Here is a 24768-nt window from a genome sequence, read left to right as displayed (position 1 = left end):
TGGAAGACAGCCACTATTTCTGGTCGTGGTCTTCCATAATATGGCAAGAACAGCTCAACTTAACGAGAAACGAAAGTGCATCGTTACTTTAAGAAATGAAGATGAGTTTCTTTCCAAAATAAAAGCTTTACATTAAAAAATATATATTTTTGTAATGCCCCTTAACAAGTAGTTTCATTTGGAAAACAAGTAAAATGATGAATTAGTGAAATGATGAATTTCCAATCAGGGTAGCTACTTTAGGTAAATCTAAAATAAAATAAAATAAAATAAATGATATATGAATATTTTTATTTATTTAACACTTTTGTTGGTCGCTACATAATTCCATATGTGTTATTTCGTAAGTTTTGATGTTTTCACTATTACTACAATTTGCAGAAAACAGTAAAAATAAAGAAAACCTTACTATCGATGGGTGTGTTACCTTTTGTCTGGTACTGTATGTCCCATCAGAAAGCAGTTAACCGGTTTCACTAGACAAGATGCCATATAATTTTTTTAAAAACTGCACATAAAAGCCGGAAATCAGAGCTGCAGATACATGCTGAATAACATCCACAGGATCCGTCCCTTTCTAGGAACAGACCCTGCACTTAAGAACCACACGTCTGCATCTAAGTCTCTCTTTCTTCTAATTTCATGCTGCACACAATGCATTTTCTATGAAATTTGGAGAAAAGCCTCTTCTAAACGAATAAACGTTTACAGAAGCAATTTAAAATAAGTATGTTGCTCGAGGAAACTGCAGCAGAAGGTGGAAACCTGCAACCTCCAAGTCCAAAGGCAGCTCTTCTAGCCACTACGGTACCTGCTACTCCAGATTTATACTAATTCCAAAGCTTCTGACTTTGATTCATAACATTCTAGGGTGTGGGGGAAAAAATTAAAAGAAAATAATTCTCACTTTCCCTACCTTATAATATCATGCAATATTTATTTGCTCATCTGCATTGCTTACATTCCACAGTCCCTCTTTTACACTTATATATTATAACCGCACATTCAGCAAAATTTTGGTTATTTTATGTCAGCTGCCTTCAGCTCTGCTGCATAACCTTCAGGCTTCTACCTTGTGCAGCCCTTTTCTCAAGGAGCGATGCTAGGCCGCCCCCATTGTTTGACAAGTTCTCGAAAGTCATCTCTGAGCAAGTTATTCACTCGTAACTGCATTTGCAACCTGCACCCGACAGTGGTCTTAGCAGGTTAGAAAGCTGCAGGATTCAGCAGAGACTTTTTACTAAAGCAAGAATTTTAGGAAGTCTATATAATGTCACAGATAGAACTCTACACACACACAGAGTCTGAAACTATTCTCTCCCCAAGTGGGGTCACAGCAAGCCAGAGGATGTAAAGCCGAAGGGGGAGGGGGACACACCCAGGACGGGACGCTAGTCCATCACAAAGCACCCCAAGCGGGACTCGAACCCCAGACCCGCCACACAGTGGGCACCGGCTGAAACACCCCAGACAACACTGACCAAAGACAACTTCATCATGTGGTCCCATTTATTGCAATATACATATAATACTGACTGTTACGGCCTTCACCAGCTTGGCAGAGAACACAAGGAGCTCTGGTACTACGCCTAGGAGCCAATGTAGCAGTGTTCCTTTGTTTTTACGTTGAATAAATAATAAAGATAATAATCAAGAGCTACAGCAAATTCCTTGTGTGCGTCAGCACACTCGGCCAATAAAACTCATTCTCACAAAAGCACCAGAGGCCCATTTATCAAAAACAGGGTTTATTTACAGATCAGATGCATAGGTAAGTGAAACCTCAGTACTGCTGAATGCAATTGTTGCTCTCCAGCAAGCCTACCGACCTTCCACACTGCGGATCGTGCGCAGCTCAGCAAATAAAATGTGAATAGAACGAAATCAAAGCAACAAACGAAAGCACAGATGGAGAAAACCTGAATTACAAAAAAACGACAAGGCCCCCTGAGAGAACAAAAATCAGTGCTCCAGACAAACACATCTAATTAAAAGCCCACGCATCCAATGTCTAAAATATCTAAAACAGCAGATAATCAATTTTATTCTTCTAACAAAGACAACTAATCCACTTTAATGAACATCGAATGGCTCGCCAGCTCAAACAGCACAGTAACCCTCCAATCCTTATACAGTGTCAACAAGTGACGGTCACTATGAAGAGCAATGTTAAAATTCAGCGCTCAATACAACGAACAAATTGACTAAAGTAAAAACAATACTTACAATGTCAATCGGAAGACCCTTCGCTCGACATTATGAAACAATTCGAGGATCCCGCCCGTTACGCGAGGAGCACATGCTCGCTTAAAGGAAGCACTCAACTTCTCTACTCGAAAAGTAGTGTTACATTAGGAAAAGTGCCCGACTCAGTAAACACTAACAATCAGATATTGGTAGTAACAATTTACATTTATTCCCTTATTTCTGCTTAAGTAAATTTGTGCAGAAACTGTACTTCTTATATGGATTTCACTAGCGATCGCCAGCTGCCAGAGGCATCCCCCAGCCGGCGGTTTACGGAGAAACTCCGTAGCCTCATATTCAGCCAGTGTTTGTGAAAAAACAAATAATGATATCATTCCCTTTCCATTTAGGTGGCACTGAAACAGAAAAACAACACCGTATCTGGAGGGAATGCAGCAGTGGTGAGTGCTGGATGGGGAGGCGGTGGCACAGTGGGCTTGGTTGGGTCCCACTCTCTGGTGGGTCTGGGTTCAAGTCCTGCTTTGGGTGCCTTGTGATGGACTGTGGTCCTGCCCTGGGTGTGTCCCCTCCCCTTCCGGCCTTGCGCCCTGTGTTGCCGGGTTAGGATGGATTCAAACCATCATCTTTTAGGTCAAGAGTCTTTATCCCTAACTGCTCCACTACTTTCTCATGGCCATGAAATCAAAATTGTGCACAAACCAGTTGACACTTGAGCAGTGTTAATAGCATGAAGGGTTAACATTTCTCTGTGCAGTGAGACCAGTCATAATATAGTGGAGTTTAGTGTTGAGTTTAGTGGTGCGAGAGGACACGGGTTCGATTTCCGCTCAGCCTGTGTGGAGTTTGCATGTTCGCCCCGTGTCTGCATGGGTTTCCTCTGGGTGCTCTTGTTTCCTCCCACACTCCAAAGACATGCTGTTCAGGTTCACCCCTAGTGTGTGAGTGACACAAAGAGAGTGTGCTCCACTGATGTATGGATGAGTAAGTAGTGTATCTAGCAGTGTAAGTCACCGCGGTGAATAAGATGTGTGGGCTGAAAACACTACACAGAGTTCATTGGAAGTCGCTTTGGAAAAAAAGCATCTGCTAAATAAATAAAAGTAAATTTGAATCAAAGTAGATTAGTTTCTGCTAATCCATCAGCATCACCTGTAAATGTCATTATAACTTTGTCCACAGCATGTGACGGAGTCACAGGGAAAGAAACACCGAGAGACATAGTGATGATTGCAGGGGTTAATTTATTTTTAAAGTAGGATGTACGGAAGGGCAGAGCCGTGGATGTACTAGTTTTCGCTTTCAGTTTGCTGCCATGGTGTCTTTGAGCCATTGTGTGAACTCGCAGACCTGAAGAAAAAGAATATGCCATGAGCTCAACGCAAACGAGAGGGCATAAATGATGTGTAATCCACAGATACTAATAGGAGGAATCCAGGAAAGGGGTTGTAAAGAGACCAAATCCTTACCTTGGCGTACACACCAGGGTGATCCTTCTCAGCACAGCCATAACCCCAGGAGACGACACCCTGCAACACCCCATCGCACACCACGGGGCCACCAGAGTCACCCTGAGAAAGGAGATCATGAGTTGAGATCATGAATAAACTTATGGTTACAACTCATTGAGTGAGAGCTCACAGTCAGAGGTCATGAGAGAGGAGATCCAGGCCACACTGATGGTTGGGGTGAAGCCTTAGCTGCCATAGGAGGAGACAGAGGTCCTCTGCAGAAGGATTAGCGCATTCAGTACCTGGCAGGAGTCTTTGCCTCCCTCCAGGTATCCAGCGCAGAACATGGAGGAGGTGATCATGCCGGGGTAGGCGTTTTCACATTCTTTCTGCGACAGGATGGGGATCTCCAAGCACTGCAGCTTGTTACTGTCAGCGGCTGCAGGGACACGACAAAAGCGGGGCGGGGAGGACGAAGGAAGGGAAGGGCAGAAGTCGTCGATGATAATGTGAAGCGGGCTATTATCGACCGTTCAAAGTTAGAGCGATGGATCCGCTCGGCGTGGAGAGCTGAACTTTGACCCTGCTGGGCTACTCACTAGAGCTCATGGTGTTCCCCCAGCCAGAGACCATGCACATGGTCCCAGCGGCGGCACATCCCTCGGGCAGAGCCACAGGCTGAACGTAGCTGTCGAACGCGGCGGGCTTGCTAAGCTTGATCAACATGATGTCATTGTCAATGGTCCAGGAGTCGTAATAGGGGTAGCGGATCACTGAAGAGGAGCTGATGACCTGCTCGGTGTTCTCAGTCTGCTGGATGTTGTGCTCGCCCAGGCGGACCTCAATGAGGCTGGGAAAAAGAAAAAGCACAAGGAGGCCACTCAGCGGCACCACATGGCGCCTCGTTGAGAATAACCTGCTCTTAGCTTGACGTCTCCATAGTGCGTCCGACATTAGGGTGTCTGGACACTTGGGGACATGGCGCCCCGAAAGCATCTTCTAGACAAAATAGAAAATCAAGCGCGACCGAACACCGAACCGGCGCGTCCTTCACGCGGCACTTTGCTCTGGTGCGCAACAAAGCGTTACGTTCACTCACGACTTGTAGCAGTGAGCGGCGGACACCACCCAGTTCTCGTTGACCAAGGAGCCTCCGCAGAAATGGTACCCGGAGTTCAGAGACACCTGGTAGGGCACAGAGTGCTTGGGGCACTCGTACCCACCAACAATCTTATCATCCTCAGCCACTGCAGAGAGAGCAGGATGGAGAGCACGTCAGATCAGCGTGGAAAACCTTAAAGGAACATCAATGGACCTGAAGGTTAATTAGAACTTCATTCTTCTGCAGCGCGGTCTTCGTACTTACAGGCCACTCCCAGGAGCAGAATGAAAATCAGGGACTTCATGGTTGCTTTGTGATCCGGTCGAATGAGGTCCTTCCTTCCGCGCATCAGCTTTTATTAGGGCCCTCTTGGCCACGCTGCGGCACACCACACCTCCCTGGCCATGAGGGGAGCCAATCGCGAGCCTCTAAAGTTTTTCGCAAGATGACCATCACTATCAAGCTGTAGATAAAAATGTCTGTTAACGAACTCTAGTCGGTAATCATTTTTTTGGTCCTTTTTTTTTTTTTTTTTTTTTTTTAATTTGCTGTACACCCTATCCCGGTTACATTTTCTTTATACTTTCTGCGACAAAACGTGACATTTCTTAAAATACTGTAAGATTTATTTTCCTTTTCAGCTGAAGGATATTGTATTCAGTTAGGGATATGCTGCGAATGATGTCTACGTGCCAAGCGTAACGTGTACTGGTCACAGTGTACACACAGTGCTGTGTGACAAATTGACTGTACTCAAGAATCATGTGTCTGCGTCCACATCTCTCCTTCTGTTGGTGTAATACGCTCATGGCATCGTTCTCCGAGACACGCGTCGCTTTAGAGAAAAGCATCTCTTAAATTAATAAAGTAAATATAAATGTGCGTATTACATTATAATAGGGGGTGTGGTGGCGTGGTGGGTTTGACCAGTGCCCGCTGCGTGGAGGGTCCGGGGTACGAGTCCTGCTTGGGGTGCCCTGCGACGGAGTGGCGTCCCATCCTGGGTGTGTCCTCTCCCCCTTCGGCCTTGCTCCCTGTGTTGCCGGGTCAGGTGTCGGCTCGCCGCAACCCCGATCGGGACATACGTTGGTTAGTTGGCTGTATTATATTACGGACTGAAACACCTAGATTTACATTCATTCATTTATCAGACGCTTTTCTCCAAAGCGACGTAAATCTCAGCGAAAATATAAATTTGTGCATTACATTAGGAGAAAGAGACATAGTTGCAGGTGTATGATTCTTAAGTAAACCTAGTTTGTTACTTTCCACTTGATGCACCGATGTTCATCGCTCGAGTAGGTGCATAAAACGCAGGATATATGAATCCTGATCACCTTTCTGCAATTTTTTTTTAAAGTACACAACCATTTACATACAATACAGGAGTAGCGCTGTGTAAAGACTTATGGTGATGATCATGAAGTTACACCATACATGAGCTGGAGAGATCTTGGGCGAAGTGAGTCCGGAAAAGGTGACTTTTCAGACCCTTCTTGAATGTGGACAGAGTTTCAGCAGTTCTGAGTGAGAGGGGGAGGTCGTTCCACAGCAACAAAGCCAGAAACGAGAACCTACCTGCTTTGCATTTCATGCACGGGACCACCTATGATTAAAGATGTTTGATATATTCCAGTTTTGGTGTTTTCACTTTTAACATATTCCAGACGGAATGCTTACTAAATAGGCCTATTTACTAAAAGGACTCATGACAGACTAGAAACCTGTGGCAATGTGTTGGACATAGATGTAGCAACCGTGTTTCTAGTAACCTCTTCCCGGGCAATGGACTGCATGGGTGACTACGCTATTGTGATCACTCTCTGCATGACCGCATGACTTGAACAAGAACATTTCTGGATGATTTTACTTCTACTGTGATCTCAAGAGTTTTTACATAACTCTACCTGGTGTCGCCCAGGTGCTCACGAGAAGATAGCATTATCTTTGCCTCTGTGGAAAGAGCATAAGAATGTTGACAATAAGATATTTCTGGGAACAACCCTGCACTGGTGGATTTCAGGGAACAGGTGTTTTCCATGGAAAATGAATGGGAAAACTACAGCTGTGACCTTGTTCACCTCAGCAAAGTAAAATTACCAAAATGAGCCGATAGTTTCACATGCTAATGGTAGGTACTTAAGAGCAACATTAAAAACACTTTGCAATGCAAATGAAAACTTCCATGGTTTAATTTACTATGAAATGAGAGTGTTTGTCTTCGATTGTTCCCGAGTGTCCTTCTTCAGCTGCTTAGCGGAAATCTTTGGAGCTGAGTGGAATGAACTGCTCCGCTTGAAGAAGTCCGGTTGCTGTTTGATGTTCACATTAGTCTTACAAATACAGGAGCTTTTGGGGATTTATTTAATAAAAACCACAACGTTTTTTTTCAGTTACTGAGGATGTATGGATATTTGTAGTATGCAAAATTAATTTAAATTTCTAGATGTTACAGGTTTGGAGAAGGCCCACTGGAAATAAAATATGAGTTTTACACAAAAATGTAGAGAAAATTACAGAACAAATTAATTGGGATTTAAAATACAAATAATAAATTTTACTATGGTATTACCCTCTGTGAGGGTAACCGATTCTCACTGCAATAAACTGAGTGCAATCACACACAGGTTGACTGAAACCACTTCTCCCAAGCAGGGTTGCGGCAAACCGGAGCCCAACCCAGCAACGCAGGGCGCAAGGCTGGAGGGGACACACCCAGGATGGGATGCCAGTCCATCACAAGGCACCCCAAAGAGGACTTGAACCCCAGACCCCCAAGAGAGCAGGCACAGGCCAAATCCACTGCACCATCACACGCCCCCCCCCCCCCCCCCCCCCATACTGAGTGTAATATTTTCTCGAAATTCATTCATGGACATTTTTCTAGAAGAGGCCCTTACCGGTCTCATGCAGCATGAGCGCATCGAGACGACACGGGCGCGCGCGTAGGAGATGCTACGCTACACCGAAGTGTGCCTCATCTGCAGATATCAGCTAGCTAGAAAGTACACACTTACACTTACATTTCCATTTAAATCAAAGTGTCTCACACTTTGGATGAGATGTACAGTATAATGCAAAGGAGCAAAAGCTGCCATCATGCAACGGTGCATCATAGTCTAGCATTACAACTACACTTTGTCGCTCCGCAGATATGGAATTTCAAAAGTTTGCTCATTAACCTACCTGTCAAACTGAAAGTACAACTCAGTAAATTCAAAGATACCGCAGCGTTTATACCTACTTGTGTACTGTGTGGACTTAATTATTTCTTAGGTTTACGAATAAAACTTTTATGGCATGGATGAGATTTACACGTAGATTTGTACGGTGACTTTGATGGCCATCATTGTTGTGCCACAGCAATCGAAAGTGTTAATTTTGTTTATTAAGCGAAAAACAATTCTTTATTCATCACGGTGTTGGAACAATTCAGGGCAGTGGTGCTGCAACTTGCCGTTTAGTGGGGTACCAGGACATTAGCAGGGGGACACATTGGACTTGGGTGGACACATACCCCGCTACACCTGTGGATCAGGGTGAGTATCTCGTACAAGGGCTCTACAGCAGGAATGCAGATTTGGACCCAGAACCTCTGGATTACAAGACCACAGCGCTAACCGCTATGTAAGGGAGGGGACATCTGGTAGTGTAATGGTTAGTGATACTGCTTTTGGATCCAAAGATTGCAGGTTTGATCCTCACCTCTGGCTGTAGTACCCTTGAGCAATGTACTTACCCTAAAAGTCCTCCAGTAAGAATTACCCAGCTGTATAAATGGGTAAATGATTGTAACCTTAACATTGTAAGTCACTTTAGAGAAAAGTGTCGGCTAAATGAGTAAATGTAGTTATGAGCAGTTCTCTCTCGTTTGGGATCTTGACCCAAAGACCAATTCAATTTATTTTTATAGAGCGCTCTTCTCACGCAGTGACACAGAGCGCTTTAAGACAGGCATAACGTGAGAAAAAACAGAAACAAAGAAGACAGTCGACTAATGGCTACCATAATGAAGTACTTTTATAGAGCTATAAGTATACCTACTGGCCACCGGGGAAAGGAACAAAAACTCCCAACTGAAAGTCGAGGGAGAAAAAAAACCTCTGGGGGTCCACGGGCCAGTGGTTGCCCACCCCTCCTGGGCATTCTAGATTAAGTAACAATTGTAAGCCAGTTTAACACGTAATAATGATATTGTTGCTAAATGGTATCTTGGATCCCCAGCTTAGCATGGAAAGTCTCGTTCATCATGGCAATTGGTCTTCAGTCAACATGGGATTCGCCTGTCACCGCTAGCCGGCCTACGCAAGTCTTACGTAGCGAGGTAGTGCTCAACAAGAAGAAAGAACAGAGTTAGTAATTTATTACTTAATTTATTATGCATTTTTATAAAGGTGGTAAAAAAAACAACCAAGGCAAGTGGAATTACATTTCGAGGTGGAATGCCTGAGTGAACATGTAAGTCTTTAGTCGGGATTTGAAAACAGAAACGGACGGGGCGTTTCCGACTAACTGGTAGACTATTCCACAGTTTAGGTGCTCTATACACATTGTAAAGTTTTTCGCTACTGTCCTATGCTGATGATGAGGATGGGATAGTAGTAAAAATATGAACAGAAATGAAGCAATCAGTGGAAAGAAGGATGTGAACCGGGGAACACAATGCAGCGTTTCAACATGAAGGCAAAAACTGCTCCCAGCATCCTCGGCCTGTAGCCTGCGCAGAGCTCTTTGTGTTTGCGTTCGTCTGCGCAGACGAAAGCAGCCAGTCCACATTATAAGCAGGGAGAGCTGCGTTATACACTGAATGGTACAAATGACTGAAGTCCAGATCAGTGTCGGTTGGCGTAACGAGTGCCTTTACAAGGGGAAGTTTAGCCTGCTCAGTATCTGAGGAGTAAAACAAATTTCCCTTCCTGATAAAAAAAATTGTTCATGTTTTTGCACAGAAATATGAGCTGTTACACGAATTAAGAATGTGAGATCTGTTAAAATATCGGAGGAACAATTCGCGAAGGGCTCGCCATTTCGAGACCAGCAACACTGAGATGGAAGCATGAAATGTAGAAGAAGAAAAAAAAAAACACACATTTGGAGAAAATATCGTCCTCTGATTATTTCTCTGAAAACTGGTTACGCTCACACAGGGTAATACCATCATTACATTTTAAACTGTATTTTAAACTTTCATTCGGCGACAGCTACTTCGAGCACAACTCCGCGCTTCTCCGGGTGCCTTGGCGGTAGCCTCGTTTTCACCCTCCCCCAGGCGGAACCTTGTTTCGCGAGCGCGCAGGGTGCGGTGTTCAGCACGGAATGTCGGCGACGCCGTACCGAGGCGACGATGTCCGTGAGGACGAGAGAGGGCGGGAACGCGCTTGAGTGCGAGTCGCGCCTGAAGGACTGAGCACGTTTGTTGCGTTTCGGTTACGCGGAGTGTGGGCAAAAATGCGCCTCTCCCTTCCCGCGCTCATCTCCCACGGCCGCGTGGCGCGGCGGATGGGTCTCGGTCCCCTTTCCCGGATCAACATGCTGCGAAACCTCCTCACCGGTCTCGTGCGGCACGAGCGCATCGAGACGACGCGGGCGCGCGCCGACGAGGTGCAGTTCTACGCCGAAAAGGTACGTCAGCGAGTGCGCGTGTCACCTCACCTGTCCTGTGTGTGTGTACATGAATGAAGTGTAACCCTGGCCTTCTCTCTCTCTCTCACACACACACACACACACACACACACACACACAGAGAGAGGCCCGTCCGGCTCTTAACCTTGTGACCTGGTGGTGGTTGCTGGTTCGAGTCCCCCAGCTGACATACAGCAGCAATAAATACATACAATAACCTACTTTGGTTTATAAATGAATAAACACCAGAGTGCGGGTCACCTGCTGCTCCAAAAAGGATTCTAATAATTAATAATAATGTAAAAGTGTTGAACGTAGGAGTCCATACTACTCCGTAACCATAAAACTTTACTGTAAAGTTTACATTATTTACAGAAGTCTGCTGTGTAAATCCTGGTCTGTGTACAGTGGATAAGAGCAATGACTTTTACTAGCGTATACAGTGGTAATAGGGGGGTGGGTGGCGCAGCGGGTTTGGCCGGGTCCTGCTCTCTGGCGGGTCTGGGGTTCGAGTCCCGCTTGGGGTGCCTTGTGGCGGACTGCCATCCTGTCCTGGGTGCATCCCCTCCCCCTCCAGCCCTACACCCTGTGTTGCTGGGTTGGGTTCCGGTTTGCCGTGACCTCGCTTGGGACAAGCGGCTTCAGTCAATGTGTGGGTGTGGTGGTAATGCATTGTAATATGGTAAGTCACCTTGGGCAGTGTGTTCCCAGCTAAATAAATAGCAAGGTAGTGTAAGGTTTAGTGGGCAGACGGCTGAGGTTTGGGGGGGTTTCTCCTCCCGCAGCAGGGTAAAGTACTGCGGTACACTGTGCGAGAGACTGTAGTCACCGTCTGCTGACCTGTGTTTTCCAGCTGATTGATTATGCCAAAAGAGGGGACACTGATGAGAAAGCAATGAAAATGGCCAGTTTCTGGATGACGGTATGTGCCAAAGAAAAAAAAGAATCTATTACCATCGAAATTGTAATCCATTTTGGAACATTTGGTTTATTTTTTGGAGCTTTTTGGACGGTGGTACATGAGCACTTAGACATACTGTAACCTTTTGCCTTGTGCTGTTCACACCTGTAGCTGTAGTGTATGTCATACTTGTATTTTCTTGGAATACTGATCTGTGCTACCGTTGATCAAACAATAATCTTTAAGCATCAAATATAGACAGTGCGAGTGTCCTGTTTGTCACTTTGACCCTCCGTCTTCTGTTAGGAGAAAGATTTGGTCCCAAAGCTCTTCAAAGTCTTGGCACCAAGATTCAAGGACTATGACAAGAAGTACACACGCATGGCTCGCATTCCCAACCGTGAGAACCTGGACCGGGCAGCCATGGCTGTGCTGGAGTACAAAGGGAACCCGTACCCACCGCTGGTCACTGTGAAGCGAGACAGTGAGAACACGCTGCTCAACCAGCTCCTCAAGGGCTACCGGGATGAGAAAGCCCAGGAGGCAATTGAGAAGACCAAGTGAGGAGAGTCCGTAACGTTTGCCACCAACGGACGCACGAACTGTGTGTCTGCGTTCCTGAATCACACTGCTGTTGCATTGCCCTCTCACCCTGTACAGTGTTGTTCAAGGAATAACTTATCTCTATAGTATATGAAATAAAGAATTTTTGTAGCGCAAGTGGGTGGTGTGCTGAAAGCGCAAGAACTTCATTGTAATTCTTCTTACGGAAGTTAATATTTTTCCCATTGGAAGCTGGTTGTGAGACCGGAGAGTCCCATCGTGCCAAAAGCTTCTGTCACTATCAGCAGCAGGTTTAAACCACACTTCTGGTACCATCCTGGACCTGGGACGAGTTATTTTGTAAACTGCTATAATTTATAGAAGCCAGTATCTGCTTTTTTATATGTCCACCCAAAGAGAGTCGTACATTATGAACCTTTCAACCGAAATTATTTGTTTGATAACTACATTTTACATACATATTTCTGTGTGTTTGACTGTCTGCTCTTGAAATTACTGAGCAGTGTTGGTATCCTCTTCCATATCGTGCAGTGTTTTTGAAAAGACCAGCGGCCACTCTCATCGTTCAGTACCGAATTATTTTTTTTTTATCGTCGTTCCTTTCATTTAAATTTGTGACACTGTCAGTTTATGCCAGAAAATGGCATGAAACAAGATAGTCATATTTTCCTACCAAAATGAGAAGCTTTACTCTTTTAAGAATACACTTGGTCTTCTACTCGCAAAATTAATTGGGACTAAAAGTTAATTGCTTAAATTCCGTAAATCAGATGTTACGGAGCCAGGCCGGTGGCTCCTCATCAGTTCTGTGTGGAGCTACTGGTGTAATGAGTGCTGGCAAAAAACCACGGTATTGGACAAAGTGGCCCTACTATGAGAATTACGTGTCTCTGCCTTGAGTTGTACGTTGCTTTGGAGTAAAACATCTGAAAATGCATAAATGTAAAGGTTAGCAATCTGGCTCAAAGTTAGTAGGTATAGGATCGTCTACAGCTTGTTCACCCGTGTCTCTTGTTCGCTTGAAAATCTTAGGGCAGCACTTAACTATTTTTGCTTGGGTGTCTATCGGTACATTGGATGATGCTTTGGTGCAGTTTGATTCGGTATTTTAGTTCTCTTATGAAATATTTCTTAAAATGTATTTGCAAAAAGTCTGTGACCAACTGTAATGACACCAAATGAAAGAAATTCATCATATAAAGCTCTAAGCTGGGGCAAAAACTGCAGAGGGAACCTTTAGTTATTGGCAGCTATGGACAATAACAAGTCCTGATGACCTGCTTTATTTACGAAACAGCTAGGAAATGTTATTAAATCACAAAGTTACACTTTCTCAAAGAAAGAATTGAATTGTTATGGTCAGTAGAGTGTTTTCATATAAACAAAAAAGAAAAAAATCCATTAGTTGTGTCCTGAAGGATACATTGTAAAATAAAGTCAGTTGTGTCTGGTGGCTGAACTAACTGGAGGACCTATCGCCCAGGACAAAGAAGTAATGTCTGCATTTTAAAGATCTATAAATCAGCATTAATGAGGACAAGAACAAAACAGACCTCTTAACAATAAAACTGACAATTTTAATTTGGCTAAAGTACAAGGACATCTGACCCAGGTAAGTTCCTTATTTGACACATTACAAAGTCTTTTAAACAGTGCTCTACTGATGTGCTATATCTGCCTTTGTCTGTCTTCATGTAGTGCTTCTGCTGTCAGCTGAAGACCGCTTCGTAGTTCCTCTTGCTGTCCCGAATTGAAGATAGAGGGTCGGTTGGTCCTGTAGGTCCACCCATTGGTCAGTAGTCAGTAAGTGCGTGTGTGTGTGTGTGTGTGTGTGTGGATGGTTCCCGTGACATAAAGGCCTTTCCTTTCCCCTCGTCAGTCAGTCGGCCGACTGCAAGGCAGCACAGCCGATGAGCAGTGTTACAGTGACAAATGGAACATGACACCAGCAACAGAATCACAGACAGACACTCTAAACCTAGAATTAAACTGGATACATAAATTCAAGTATGTCTCCTGGTCTAAAATACTAAAGTCATATCCCTTTACTGAAAATAAGTTGATACGTACAGCCCCTTTGCCATCCTGCCTATGCTTGTCCACAGCCAACGGCGATCAACCACAACTAGCATGAATGACGTATACAAAAATATCAATTATACCTCATTAAGGGAGCTGCAAATACTATATAAATACATATCTCACTTTGTAACGCCTTGAACACATCTAAACGTAGTATGAACATTCCGCAGGTAAACCGTATCCATGTACTTCCCGCACAGTGACACACTAGGATGCATCACGCCGCGGTTGTTCTAGCAGGTACTGTTATCGTGGTTATGGAAGGACAAAGACAAGGGAGAAGTAAAGTGCTCCATGCTATACTTGTAGTAACTAAATGTGTTCACTTATGGTAACATTCAAAATGTGCAATCCCTCTAAACAAAAACTGCACTGATTTAAAGTGACTGATCTATAGCGAAATCATTTTCTCGAATAACTTGAATACTGTTAACGGTCTAAACCGCGTCCTTTAATCAAGGATCCTGGAAGCGATCTGAGACCAAATGTAAAATAATCTGAAAATATCACTATAATTTCTAGTGTGAACCATTACCAGCAGCCTATACATGAACTAAAAGCAATTCTGTGTGTGTGTGTCTGTGCGCGTGTGTTCGCGGAGCTCTACGTATTGTATCCATTTAAAAAAAGGGCACAGAAGCCTTCCTGCGAGGAGCTGTAAAGCAAAGCTTTAAAGTAATGGCTTTACTCAGGATGAGAAATGGAAATTAATGAATGATTTCACACCTTTCACACGCACGAGGCGTGAATGGAAATATTAAAAGGCCAAAATAAAAAAAAAAAAAAAAAACTACGAAGAACGAAATGGTTATTGTACACTTGAATATAGTATATGGAAAAACTGGCAATTGCTAATGGTCCTCAGATGGATCTATCAGGTTAAATATCAGAATTCAGATAAAGGACACAACCATGCAAACAATGTGTATATATACACAATATATCCACAGTGTACTTGACATATTGCACGTATTAACATTCCACATTTGTTCAGAATTGTTAAGTGCAATCTATGCAAATGACGTGAAACTGAAGGAAAAGAAAGCAATATGAGTGGTTTAGAGAAGTCTGTCCAATGCTTTAAAAAAAAATAAATAAATAAAAGGCCAAACAGTATCCTTTGAAAAAGAGTAAGTGCAGCCGTTTGCTCCTGCACTACGCGATGCCACGGTCGTTCCAAACGGTCACAGCACCATTCTGTATGCAAGAAAATAAAAACTCTTCATTGTGCTCAAAGCCCTGGCACTATTTGTACAACTATGCACTTTGGAATTAATTACAGCTATTTACACGTTTTATGCTTTTTTTTTTTTTTTTAAATATTTCACATTTCCATCAGAATCTCATAAATACTTTAAAAAATGTTCATGCAGTCGTTCACCCCTCCCCCCTCCCCGATCTGATGTTAACCGCCGGCCTCAAAATCCTCCTCCCCAACAGACGTCTCCTTCCTTCCCTCCCTCCCCATGACCGTATCCCTTCAGATCACTTTCTGCTTATAAGAAAATACTTATTGCTTTTTTCATCCTCTTATAAAAACCTCTCCTCGCTGCTGATATGGTTCCTGTGTTTCCTTCCTACCTGGAACCTTCACCATCTGCTACGCTTCTATTAATTCGGGCTCCTCCCCCCGTTTTACTCTATCCTTACGTTGATCTCGTTTTTCTAACCGAGGTCCACTTACATGCTCGTGCCCCACTCCCCCTCATTCTTAGTTTTTATGCTTTCGATCCCATCCCGCCACCTCCCTGCATGCTGAAGTACTCGGGGAAGTGAGAGGAGAGTCTGGAAGGTGGAGGGGAGCGGGAGGAGACACGTAAGGGTGCTGGCGGCGGAGGTGGGGGCAGGATGGACGAGAGATCGGCTGTCGTGGTGATGATTTTATGCTCGCTGTTCCTTTGTACGGCTTGTCCCTTCTGGGCCACTGTCTCGTCCACTGACTTCACCGTACCCTGTGCGATAAAGAAAGGATTAGAGTTATACCATAATTCGCACCGAGTTACAGCACCTCCTCCCCGTCGCCCTCGCGCTCTATAAATGTACCTGCCCCTCCCCACTCACCGAATGGATGGAGAAAAGCTCGGTGAAATTGGGCTGCGAGTCTCCCAGGAAAGAGCTGTTCCCATAGGCATGGTGAGGAAAACTCTCGCCCCCTATCCCCTCGGGGCTGGACAGCAGGATGCCAATTTGGGACGTCCGAACGTGGTATGGGAAGTTCTTGTTGGCAGCTGAGGGCCGCGTGATGGCCTTTAAACGGGGCAGGAGGGACCGAAAATACAGGAACCGGACTTGGCAGCAAGGTTTCATTTAAGCACAGGCCTATTATTGGACTCTTCGAAAAGAACATGAATTGCTTACGGTTCTATAATTATTACGGCGCATTGAAGTGCCTGTTAAGTGACGCAATACTGCAATAATAATATACATTTAAGAAACAGAGCAGGCCTTGAGGGGAGGAAAAAAATACAAAGGCACAGACATCTGACGTGCATTTCGGAGCGTCAGAATCTCCGTGACAGTTTATTACAGACACAAACACGGGCGGACTCACAAGGAATACAATGTGGGCGTAGAGATGGATGCCAAGCTGGATGCCATTGACGATCTTCTCCCGTGCCCAGCGGGGGATCCCAAAGTTGGCGATGAGAGCCGTGACGGGCACTGCGAAGAACCTATGGGAGAGCAGCGAGGGAGGCGAGCGTGTCAATCGTGGCAAACCGGCGACACAGCGAGGGCACCGGGCTGCTGCCATCTCCAGCGGTGCCTCAAACACAGAGTTCCGTAGCTGGAAGTTTCCGGAGCTGCAGCGCCGACAATCTGGGCTTCACCTGCAACTAGGGTGTGTCTGAGCACACTAATGCTAATCACCCTGTGCCACCTGAACCATAAAGAGCCCCCTCCCAGCTTGCGACAGGGTAGCCTTACCAGAGAGTGTATGCGGTGAAGAATGGAATGTAGAAGGGCTGCTTCTCAGGGTAGTGCTTAAGGGAAACCAGCACGGCGTAGCAGAACCACACGTAGGCCAGCAGCTGCAGGCCCATCAGACCGTACCCTGCCGGACTATCGTAGGCATACAGCACCCAGCCTGGATCGAAGAACTGTAAGGATGAGAGGCGTGTGAGAGAGTGAGGGGTGTCAGGTAGTAGAAGTAGAGAGACATCATGGTATCTCATTCAATGGCATTTCTATGGGGTCCTTCACGTCCATGAATGCTAACACCAACGCTGAACTTCTTTGCATTTCACGAGTCCATGGGAAGAACGATCATAGTCACAATTTTGAAAAAAATGTAGATACCCCTCTTATCCTATGGATCATTAGGGTAGTTTCTTCATAAAATGCTCTACTAATGAAAAACGGTCACAGTCCTGCATGGGGAAGCAAAGAAAAAAAAGGCTAATTCGAAAGAACGGTCGTAGACCAGTTCTCCCTAGTGAAAAAGATCAAGGTCCGAACCGTCTCTGCTGACCGATGTCATGTGACATCTGTCCAACCGTTTACTTCTGCTGCCTTTTCGCTTGTCCACGACGACGAAGCCGAGAGCACACCAGAGCTCGGTGACAAACCGAAGAGGCGGAAATTTAAAGTCAACGCGAATTCTTCAAAATTCGTAAGCTTTCACAACACTCTGTTGGCGAAGACTGGAAACGCATAAGACTTCAGTGTTTTTCTATCGCCTCGGAAGAAGAAAGAGCAGCGTTAGCGAAGCACCCGAACGAGATGAAGACGAACAAGACTCGTACTCAGACGTTCGTCTGTTTCAAGAACCTAAGCAGACGCCGTCCGAGGGCAGAATCCCAGGTTTCCGCACCAAATGAATATTCTTACGACTTTCACGAGAAATGAACAGTGCGTCAAGGTGCCAGTATGTGCAAAAGCGTTCATCTCTGCTGAGAGCCTCACCTCTGCCTCATATATGAAGAGAATGACATAGGTGATGGTGTAGACGGTCATGTAGATGGAGAGCTTGACAGAGCCACTGTGGCTGATCCTGGCCCTGGCTCAGAGAGAGGTTCACTGTTAGTGGGGTAGCGGTATAAATGATCTAAAAACAGAGGAGGGGGGAGCCTGCGGACAGGCCGAGAAGGAGATTCCGTCTGCATACGAGACGTGCACGCAAACTGGACACGACACCACGTCACACCCGAAACTAAGACAGCAGGAGACACCCGATGCAACCTATTGCCCGGGGTGCCTGACGCTGCGGTCACGCCGACTCCCTGAGGGAGAGGAAGGAAGGTTGAACGCTGTCAATCTCTCACCTCGTGACGGTGAATCCTTTCCCCAGGAGGATCAGCATCAAGAGAAAGACCAGGAAACTGACAGAGAAGAGTAATTTCCCTGGAGGGGAGAAGAAACGGAGAAAGGAGGGAGGAGACGCTGTTAGACACGGAGAAAATTAAAGCGGGGCGGGGGTTTCGTAAGTAGGTTACGGTATCCGAATATGCAACATCGCGCCGGATCGTAAAATCAGGTCACGCGCTGGCACGCGCACATACGCTCGCACATATACACACTGCCTACGCATGTTTACGCCACACTCTTTTGTGTGCTGAATCACACGCACTCACCCAGGATCTTGAGACTGCCATTTCCCACTCCGTTCCTGGCGTAGAGGCCCCAGTAAATACAGAAGAACAGCAGGCTGAGGACTGGGAGAGGGACAGAGACAAGGTAAAGCCCTTTTCTCCCCCCTCGTCCTTTGAGCGTACCCTTAGTCTTTTAGCAGGGTCATCTTTCTTTTCTGCAGCGTAAATAAAGTTGAATAAAACCAAGAGACGTGACGGCAAGTGAAATAAGAGGCGAGCAAGGTGGATGCGAGCCAGCTAGAAAGGACGGTGCCCAAACGCTGCTCTCAGACGCAATTTACTTGAGAGAGACACTCCTGAACTTTTATTCCACCCCAGAAGGGCGCAGCTGAGTACGGACAAGCACTCGAAAACGCGGGCAGGCCCATCAACGGCCGCATCCCGTTACGCAGAAGCACCCGGAACAGCAGCGGGTCGCTGCAGTTAATCCTAGGAGCCCCTCACCTTCTACTCCAGCAGCAGTCATGAACATCTTGTAGGTGGTATGGAGTAGCTGTCTCCCCTTCAGAGTGTCTAACGGAGAGAGAAGTTTATTTCGTACCGCTGCGACGTGCGCCGCAAAAAGTCCTTCGCAGCGGTGAATAATGCAAGAAACGAGGATCAGTAATACTTATCACAGTTAGAAACATGACAGTTAGAAAAACGGTTATCAGTGTTTCATAAGTTTTTTTTTTTTTCTTTTTTTTTTTTTAATTTTCAGCAACATAAGACCTTATAAATTCTAAGGCAATTCTGGCTCGCTGGAAGGCGGAGGGGAGGCGCCTACGGCCCTGCACCGTCGCTTGCCGACAAACTCGCATCTCGACTTACACGCAAAGTAGCAGGAGAGAGTGAAGATGATGGCGAAGATGATGAGGAAGGTGATGTCCGTCTCCAGGATTCCTGAAAATAAGGGCAGGGAGATCCTCGTTACCAGAAAAGCCTCCCGTTACGCAAAGCGCGCCACGTTTACCCCCTTTCCCTCCATTTCCCTGCCCCCCACCCTCGCTCACCAAACTCGTCTGCTGAGAAATGCTGGGTCCAGAAGGACTGCCCATTGGTCAGTTTCATCTCGTACTCCAGCTGCAGGCCGTCTCCCTGGCAAAAAGCGGGTGGAAAGGGGGCATCATCGTACAGTCCGTTTGCAACTTATGGACACAGACACACACCATCACCATAAAAGACTTAATAGCGGGACCCTTCCGTCTGCTGCGCTAGTTGGAAAAACGAAACAAAGCAAAAAAAAAAAAAAAAAAAAAAAAAAGCCTTGTGTTTCTTTTGGCACAAGGGTTAGGGGGTGCTGCCTTCGCTCTATCAAAAGGGTGTAGACAGCGATGCTCGCGGTGTCACAAAATCGATGGAGCTGGCGAGCGAGCGCAACGTGCCTCCCATGGGGCTGTGGGGGAGGGGGAGGGGGAGGGGGACGGGGACGGCAGCCACTGTAGCCCGAGGCGACGCCGTTTAACATCACGCCTGTCCCCAGAGACCAGCGACGGGCCCTCCGAAGAAAAAAAGACACACCCGCATTTGAGACATCGTGCAGTCGTGTGTGGATTAACTTGGCCATCTTGGACGGGTAGTCACGGTTTCTCCGGTGCATCCTGGGGGGGGGGGGGGGCAGTGAGGCTTACGGGGTCCTGCAGCCCACCTGGTGCGTGCCTGGGTGTGCGTGACAGTAGCGGCAGATTCTCACCCCACACTTGCTGAGAGCGATGTACCACCACCTCTCCCTGACCGAGCGGAAGCTCCGCCCACCCACACAGCTGAGGGTCTCATCGTCGCCCTCGCCCTCCACCTAGCAGAGGGACACGCACCATCAGTCAGCCTGCGAGCAACCCAGCTTTCAGAAATGGAAGAACTGCGTGCGCACGCACACACACACACGCACAGTAATGAGATTCCACTCCTCAACCATCAATCTAAATAAGAACGGTAGCGCCAAGCCTGCCAATCTCTACGAGCACGAGACAGAAGGGCTTGGAGAAAACCGCATTTGTTTCACTCTGACCTTTTCCTCCAAAGCTAAAAAAAAAAAAAAAAAAAATGATATTGAGACACTTCAGCGGTGCGTGTGTGTGTGTGTTCAGTGACAAATCGAGGAAGACAAAAGGCAATTTGCTGAACACTGAACATCACAAATAGACAGAGAGGGAGAACAGAGAGAGAGAAGGGGAGGGGGGGTGACGACAGCCTCACCACGCAGCCCGACCACGTGTAGTGAGTGGTCAGATTGATGACCTGGTTATTCTCTGGCCTCAACACTGCCTCCTTCTGGTAACAGTCCTGTAGTGGAACAAATATTTTCTTCTCTCCTCGAGTGTCGTGGAAATAGACGTCATGTTGCATCGACACCGTTTTGACGTAACCTTGCAGACACGCATTCTTAAGGACAACGGTACTACATGCTCAAGGCAGCACATTTACAAACAGCATGAACCCCACATACCGCTGTCACACACTCATATATGATCACATCTGCGCTGAATGCTGCGTTGCAGTATAGAAACAGCAGTGGTTCCCAAACCCTAATGAGGCTTGAGGGACGGTTTAAATAAAATAAATATCACAGTGCGATGGGGTGACTGCTTCGCTCGTACAATATGAAGCATTTCCAAAATAATTAAAATAGGGGGCATGGTGACGCAGCGGGTTTGGCTGGGGCCTCCTCTCTGGCGGGTCTGGGGTTCGAGTCCCGCTTGGGGTGCCTTGCGATGGACTGGCGTCCCGTCCTGGGTGTGTCCCCTCCCCCTCCAGCCTTGCGCCCTGTGTTGCTGGGTTAGGCTCCAGCTCGCCGCGACCCCGCTCGGGACAGGCGGTTTCAGACAACGTGTGTGTGTGTGTGTGTGTGTGTGTAATTAAAATAGAATAAGTGGACAATATAGCATCCATATTCGCCTGATTGTACAATGTTGGAGCGTTAAGCTGCTGTAAAGAAGCTCTCAACAGAATGCGATACTGTAGACGGCACCGCAATCTCAGTGTTTTGCCCTTAATTATTGAATAGTACTGTTTTTCTGAAATGTTTTTACCGAACAGAAAATGTTTCATTTCTATTCATTCATAACTATTCCAGATGAGTCTTTTCTTTGAAGTTTCTTCCTTTTATGCTGCACCGTACTCCGTGCATCGAAATCAGAGCAAACTGTGACAGGCCACGATGTAATAGAGCGTCACGGTAGCCATCGAGAAAATCTTTGTAATATAGTCTCCTTTTGATGTAAACATGGTAAGTTCCGTGTAAAAACTGACTTTCCCTTCATCCGGATAAAAACTTCTAAGATCTTTACGTCGGTAATTAATTCAGTAGGAACTATATGAATAAACGAAGCGTATCAAGATGACATGGTTATGAAGTGTACGTAGCAGCGTTGTGTTCCTGGTCGTTACCACGAAAACTGGGGAACCACTGCTTTACACTGACACATCACAGCCCTGCAGGTGTACAGTGTGAAACACACACACACACACACACACGCGCACTACTGCATGCTCTCTGACCTTATCGGGCCTCTTGTAGACAGCGGGCCACTGAGAGTTGTCGTCGAAGTACAGCAGTATGTTCTGGCAGCAGCGTGACTGTTGGGGGAGGAAGGGGCACATGGGAGTGACACAGCACACATACTGCTGCTTTACCCTGTTTGTTACACCAGCAGGGAAACACATCAGAGAGGCGAGTGCAGAAGGGCAGACGGGAGTATGGAGCAAGACAGAAGAAGACAGGACGCACAACGTGAACTGACAGCCATTTAGTGGGTGAAGGAGAATCCTCTCTCTCACTCACTCACTCACTCACACACACACACACAAAGGTAGAGACGTGGAGACTTCAGACTGAGTTAGAAAGAGAACACGAAACAGACACGCTGCGTCCACTTTACACTCGGCTGTCCGTCTTTTAAGGTACCTTTGGGTAACGGAACCGGAAGTCCAGTCGACCAAAGTCAGTGAGGAAGCAGAACCTTGTAAGGAAAACCCAGTCCTGAGAAAAAGAGAGAGAGAGAGAGAGAGAGAGAGAGAGAGAGAGTGCAGATGAGAGATTACTGTGAGAGCGGAATGCAGCAACACACTCCGCAGCACCATGAAGGCAGTTCTTTAAAGCTTTTATGTAATGCACTGCAGCAGCTAACATTACAAATGGACACACACTCGAACGCAGCGGCAGGCGCCGCTCGCACGCCCCGCATCCTGCTGCAGAGGCCTCACGGAGAGTAACTGTGCACACTGTGTACCTGCAGGCCCTGGACACGCACTTTAATTCGGGACTTAATATGCAGGACTCACTCCTTGTTTATTGCTATTCAGGATGAGGGGAAAACCACTTCATTGGACAGACACACACACACAACAAACCTAAGCCCACTCTACTGTCATGGCAACAGGCGCATGGCTCAGTTTGCCGCTGCTATGGAAACCAGAGGGGCCTCGCTCGCTGCGCCCGAGAGCCACTCTGCAGGCCGGCCCCTGCGGCCGTAGCGAAAAGGCCCCGGGGACGCCAGGATCGAACCCTGGGGCCCGGCCATCCTCCGCACCCATCCTCCAGCATCCATCGGGCGCAGGTGTAACGCAGAAGCCGGTCACGGTGGGCATGCGGCACTGGCCACGCCCCCCCTCCCCTCCAGCCACTCACAGAGCGTCATTAATAATTAATTAGCGATCAGTTAACCAATCACCTTAGGGCACCGGGTACTTTAATGATTCATTAGGTCCCCGACACAAGGTGAACACACATTTACACACCGCCACCTTCCTCTTTCTGCGAGTGCGTTCCACGGGACCCGCCAGCACGCCACGTCACTGAAAGCAGAGTGAGGAGCTCATGTTTCACACACACACACACACACACACACACACTCCGAAGAGAAAGGGTGTGACAAGTGCTCTGTCACCTCAAAACACTTTGTGAGAAGCGCACGGGAGCGCGAGAAACTACAGGTGTGTTTTCCGCAGGCGGAACCTGCGGCCTTCTTTCGCCGGGCCGATACGCGCCGCTCACACACACAACTACACACCCCTGAGAGCGACCCTCGCCGCGTACGTAAGCCGCACCAAAAGACTGGTGTTTTTTGCGGCTTATTTGCGGCGTAACAAACTCTGTCGCTTGTAGCTTTGTCATGGGCCACAGGCCCTCACACCTGTCCTTTCCACTGAGCCACAGGTGTGTGTGTGTGTGTCATGTCCTCTCTCGTACAACCCCATGTCCTTCAATACCCTGAGCAGTACAGCAAGTGTGTTTATGCATGTTCGCGTGTACAAACACACACACACTGAACTAGAAACACACATTCACACCAGGATTTGGGAGAGGATCTGCCCCCCACCACTACCACACATACACACACACAATGAAGTTAAAGTGCACACAGCACAGTGATATATGTGCTTCATTGTTCGCTCCATGATGTGCAGGCAACAGGAAAGGACACACAGCGCACGCGCGCGAACACACACACACACACACTGACGCACATCTGTAGAAATAAAGACCAAAACATCGGCCAAGGCACCGGAGCCACGAGCCCGATGTCGTTCGTTGGAGAGAAAAACACACAGACAGACGCACACAAACGCAGCCTTCAAAACACACACCGAACGAATTCAACCGACCCTTCTGAAGACTGAAGTTCACACGAGAGCGCGCGCCGCGGTTCGAACCCGTGCATGCGCGCGCACACACACAGAGAGAGAGAGACATGTCATGTAGAAGCGGATCGCACCTCCTTGGTGTTCACGGTCCCTCTGACGTACTTCGCCCGCACGGCGCTCGCGCTCAGGAGGCTCGAGACCGCGGCCAGCTGGAGCAGCCGCGCGCACACCTCCATCTTCCCACCGCGTCCCTCCGCCGCTCTGCCGCCGACTCGGAGAAACACACATACACGCACTTGGGGTTGTAGGGATGCGAGGACGGCGCACCGCGGACGCGCGCACCCCGTCCTTCGCCAGTGCACGTGTCCCCACTAGTGCTGTCGGGAGCGCGCTTGCGGGAGGGAACGCGCTCCGAGGAAAAAAGGGGGCGCGCGTCCCCGATCTAGGATTGCGACACACACAAGACAACGGTGAAGGCGATCACACGCTGCTGGGTTTACGGCGCTGTGTTTGTAAGCTCCGTGGGGACAAAGAACAACACGGGAGTCTCTCTCTCTCTCACACACACACACACTCATCAAGAGTGAACCAGGGTAAATGCACCGCATTCACTGGTGATCCAACCTGTCCTCGTATTCGCTGTATGAAACGGTGTGTGTGTGTGTGTGTGAGATCCCCGCGGACGCAATG

The 24768-nt window shown here is 47.1% G+C and overlaps 3 protein-coding genes across 4 annotated transcripts; 1 reads left to right on the top strand and 2 right to left on the bottom strand.

Annotated features, from left to right (window-relative positions):
- Positions 1–3507: 3507 nt before the first annotated feature.
- Positions 3508–5062, bottom strand: LOC108922213 (trypsin-1-like). 2 transcript variants are annotated; one of them, XM_018732192.2, is made up of 6 exons: positions 5023–5062; positions 4756–4903; positions 4252–4506; positions 3959–4085; positions 3675–3776; positions 3508–3555 (listed from the first exon to the last, which is right to left on the bottom strand). In XM_018732192.2, the coding sequence occupies exons 1-6, from the start codon at positions 5060–5062 to the stop codon at positions 3508–3510; spliced, it is 720 nt and encodes a 239-aa protein (XP_018587708.2). The 2 variants fall into 2 exon arrangements, with proteins under 2 accessions (XP_018587708.2, XP_018587706.2); XM_018732190.2 differs by having other exon boundaries at positions 3959–4095; positions 4256–4506.
- A 5012-nt stretch (positions 5063–10074) lies between these two features.
- mrpl17 (mitochondrial ribosomal protein L17) lies at positions 10075–13071 on the top strand. The gene is made up of 3 exons (XM_018732193.2): positions 10075–10380; positions 11234–11302; positions 11588–13071. Exons 1-3 carry the CDS (start codon positions 10207–10209, stop codon positions 11843–11845), a joined length of 501 nt encoding a protein of 166 aa, XP_018587709.1. The 5' UTR covers positions 10075–10206; the 3' UTR covers positions 11846–13071.
- A 2249-nt stretch (positions 13072–15320) lies between these two features.
- tmem145 (transmembrane protein 145) lies at positions 15321–24577 on the bottom strand. The gene is made up of 15 exons (XM_029260174.1): positions 24210–24577; positions 22400–22474; positions 21994–22071; positions 20692–20778; positions 20189–20290; positions 19509–19593; positions 19327–19398; positions 18961–19029; positions 18499–18579; positions 18190–18268; positions 17831–17924; positions 16853–17025; positions 16479–16599; positions 15989–16174; positions 15321–15879 (listed from the first exon to the last, which is right to left on the bottom strand). The coding sequence occupies exons 1-15, from the start codon at positions 24312–24314 to the stop codon at positions 15646–15648; spliced, it is 1641 nt and encodes a 546-aa protein (XP_029116007.1). The 5' UTR covers positions 24315–24577; the 3' UTR covers positions 15321–15645.
- Between the last annotated feature and the right edge of the window lie 191 nt (positions 24578–24768).

This window comes from Scleropages formosus, chromosome 18 (assembly GCF_900964775.1).
Source record: "Scleropages formosus chromosome 18, fSclFor1.1, whole genome shotgun sequence".
NCBI lineage: Eukaryota > Metazoa > Chordata > Actinopteri > Osteoglossiformes > Osteoglossidae > Scleropages > Scleropages formosus.
This window is presented reverse-complemented; position numbering and strand designations above follow the sequence as displayed.

Coding starts and splice junctions, on each gene's coding strand:
- LOC108922213 (XM_018732190.2), bottom strand. CDS start 5,062: ATGAAGTCCCTGATTTTCATTCTGCTCCTGGGAGTGGCCT. Junction 4,096..4,255: donor GGGGAACACCATGAGCTCTA/GTGAGTAGCCCA, acceptor GTGTCCCTGCAG/CCGCTGACAGTAACAAGCTG. Junction 3,777..3,958: donor GAGGCAAAGACTCCTGCCAG/GTACTGAATGCG, acceptor CTCCTTTCTCAG/GGTGACTCTGGTGGCCCCGT.
- mrpl17 (XM_018732193.2), top strand. CDS start 10,207: ATGCGCCTCTCCCTTCCCGCGCTCATCTCCCACGGCCGCGTGGCGCGG. Junction 10,381..11,233: donor TGCAGTTCTACGCCGAAAAG/GTACGTCAGCGA, acceptor TGTGTTTTCCAG/CTGATTGATTATGCCAAAAG. Junction 11,303..11,587: donor TGGCCAGTTTCTGGATGACG/GTATGTGCCAAA, acceptor GTCTTCTGTTAG/GAGAAAGATTTGGTCCCAAA.
- tmem145 (XM_029260174.1), bottom strand. CDS start 24,314: ATGGAGGTGTGCGCGCGGCTGCTCCAGCTGGCCGCGGTCTCGAGCCTC. Junction 22,475..24,209: donor GGACCGTGAACACCAAGGAG/GTGCGATCCGCT, acceptor TCTTTTTCTCAG/GACTGGGTTTTCCTTACAAG. Junction 19,594..20,188: donor TCGCTCTCAGCAAGTGTGGG/GTGAGAATCTGC, acceptor GCTTTTTGCCAG/GGAGACGGCCTGCAGCTGGA.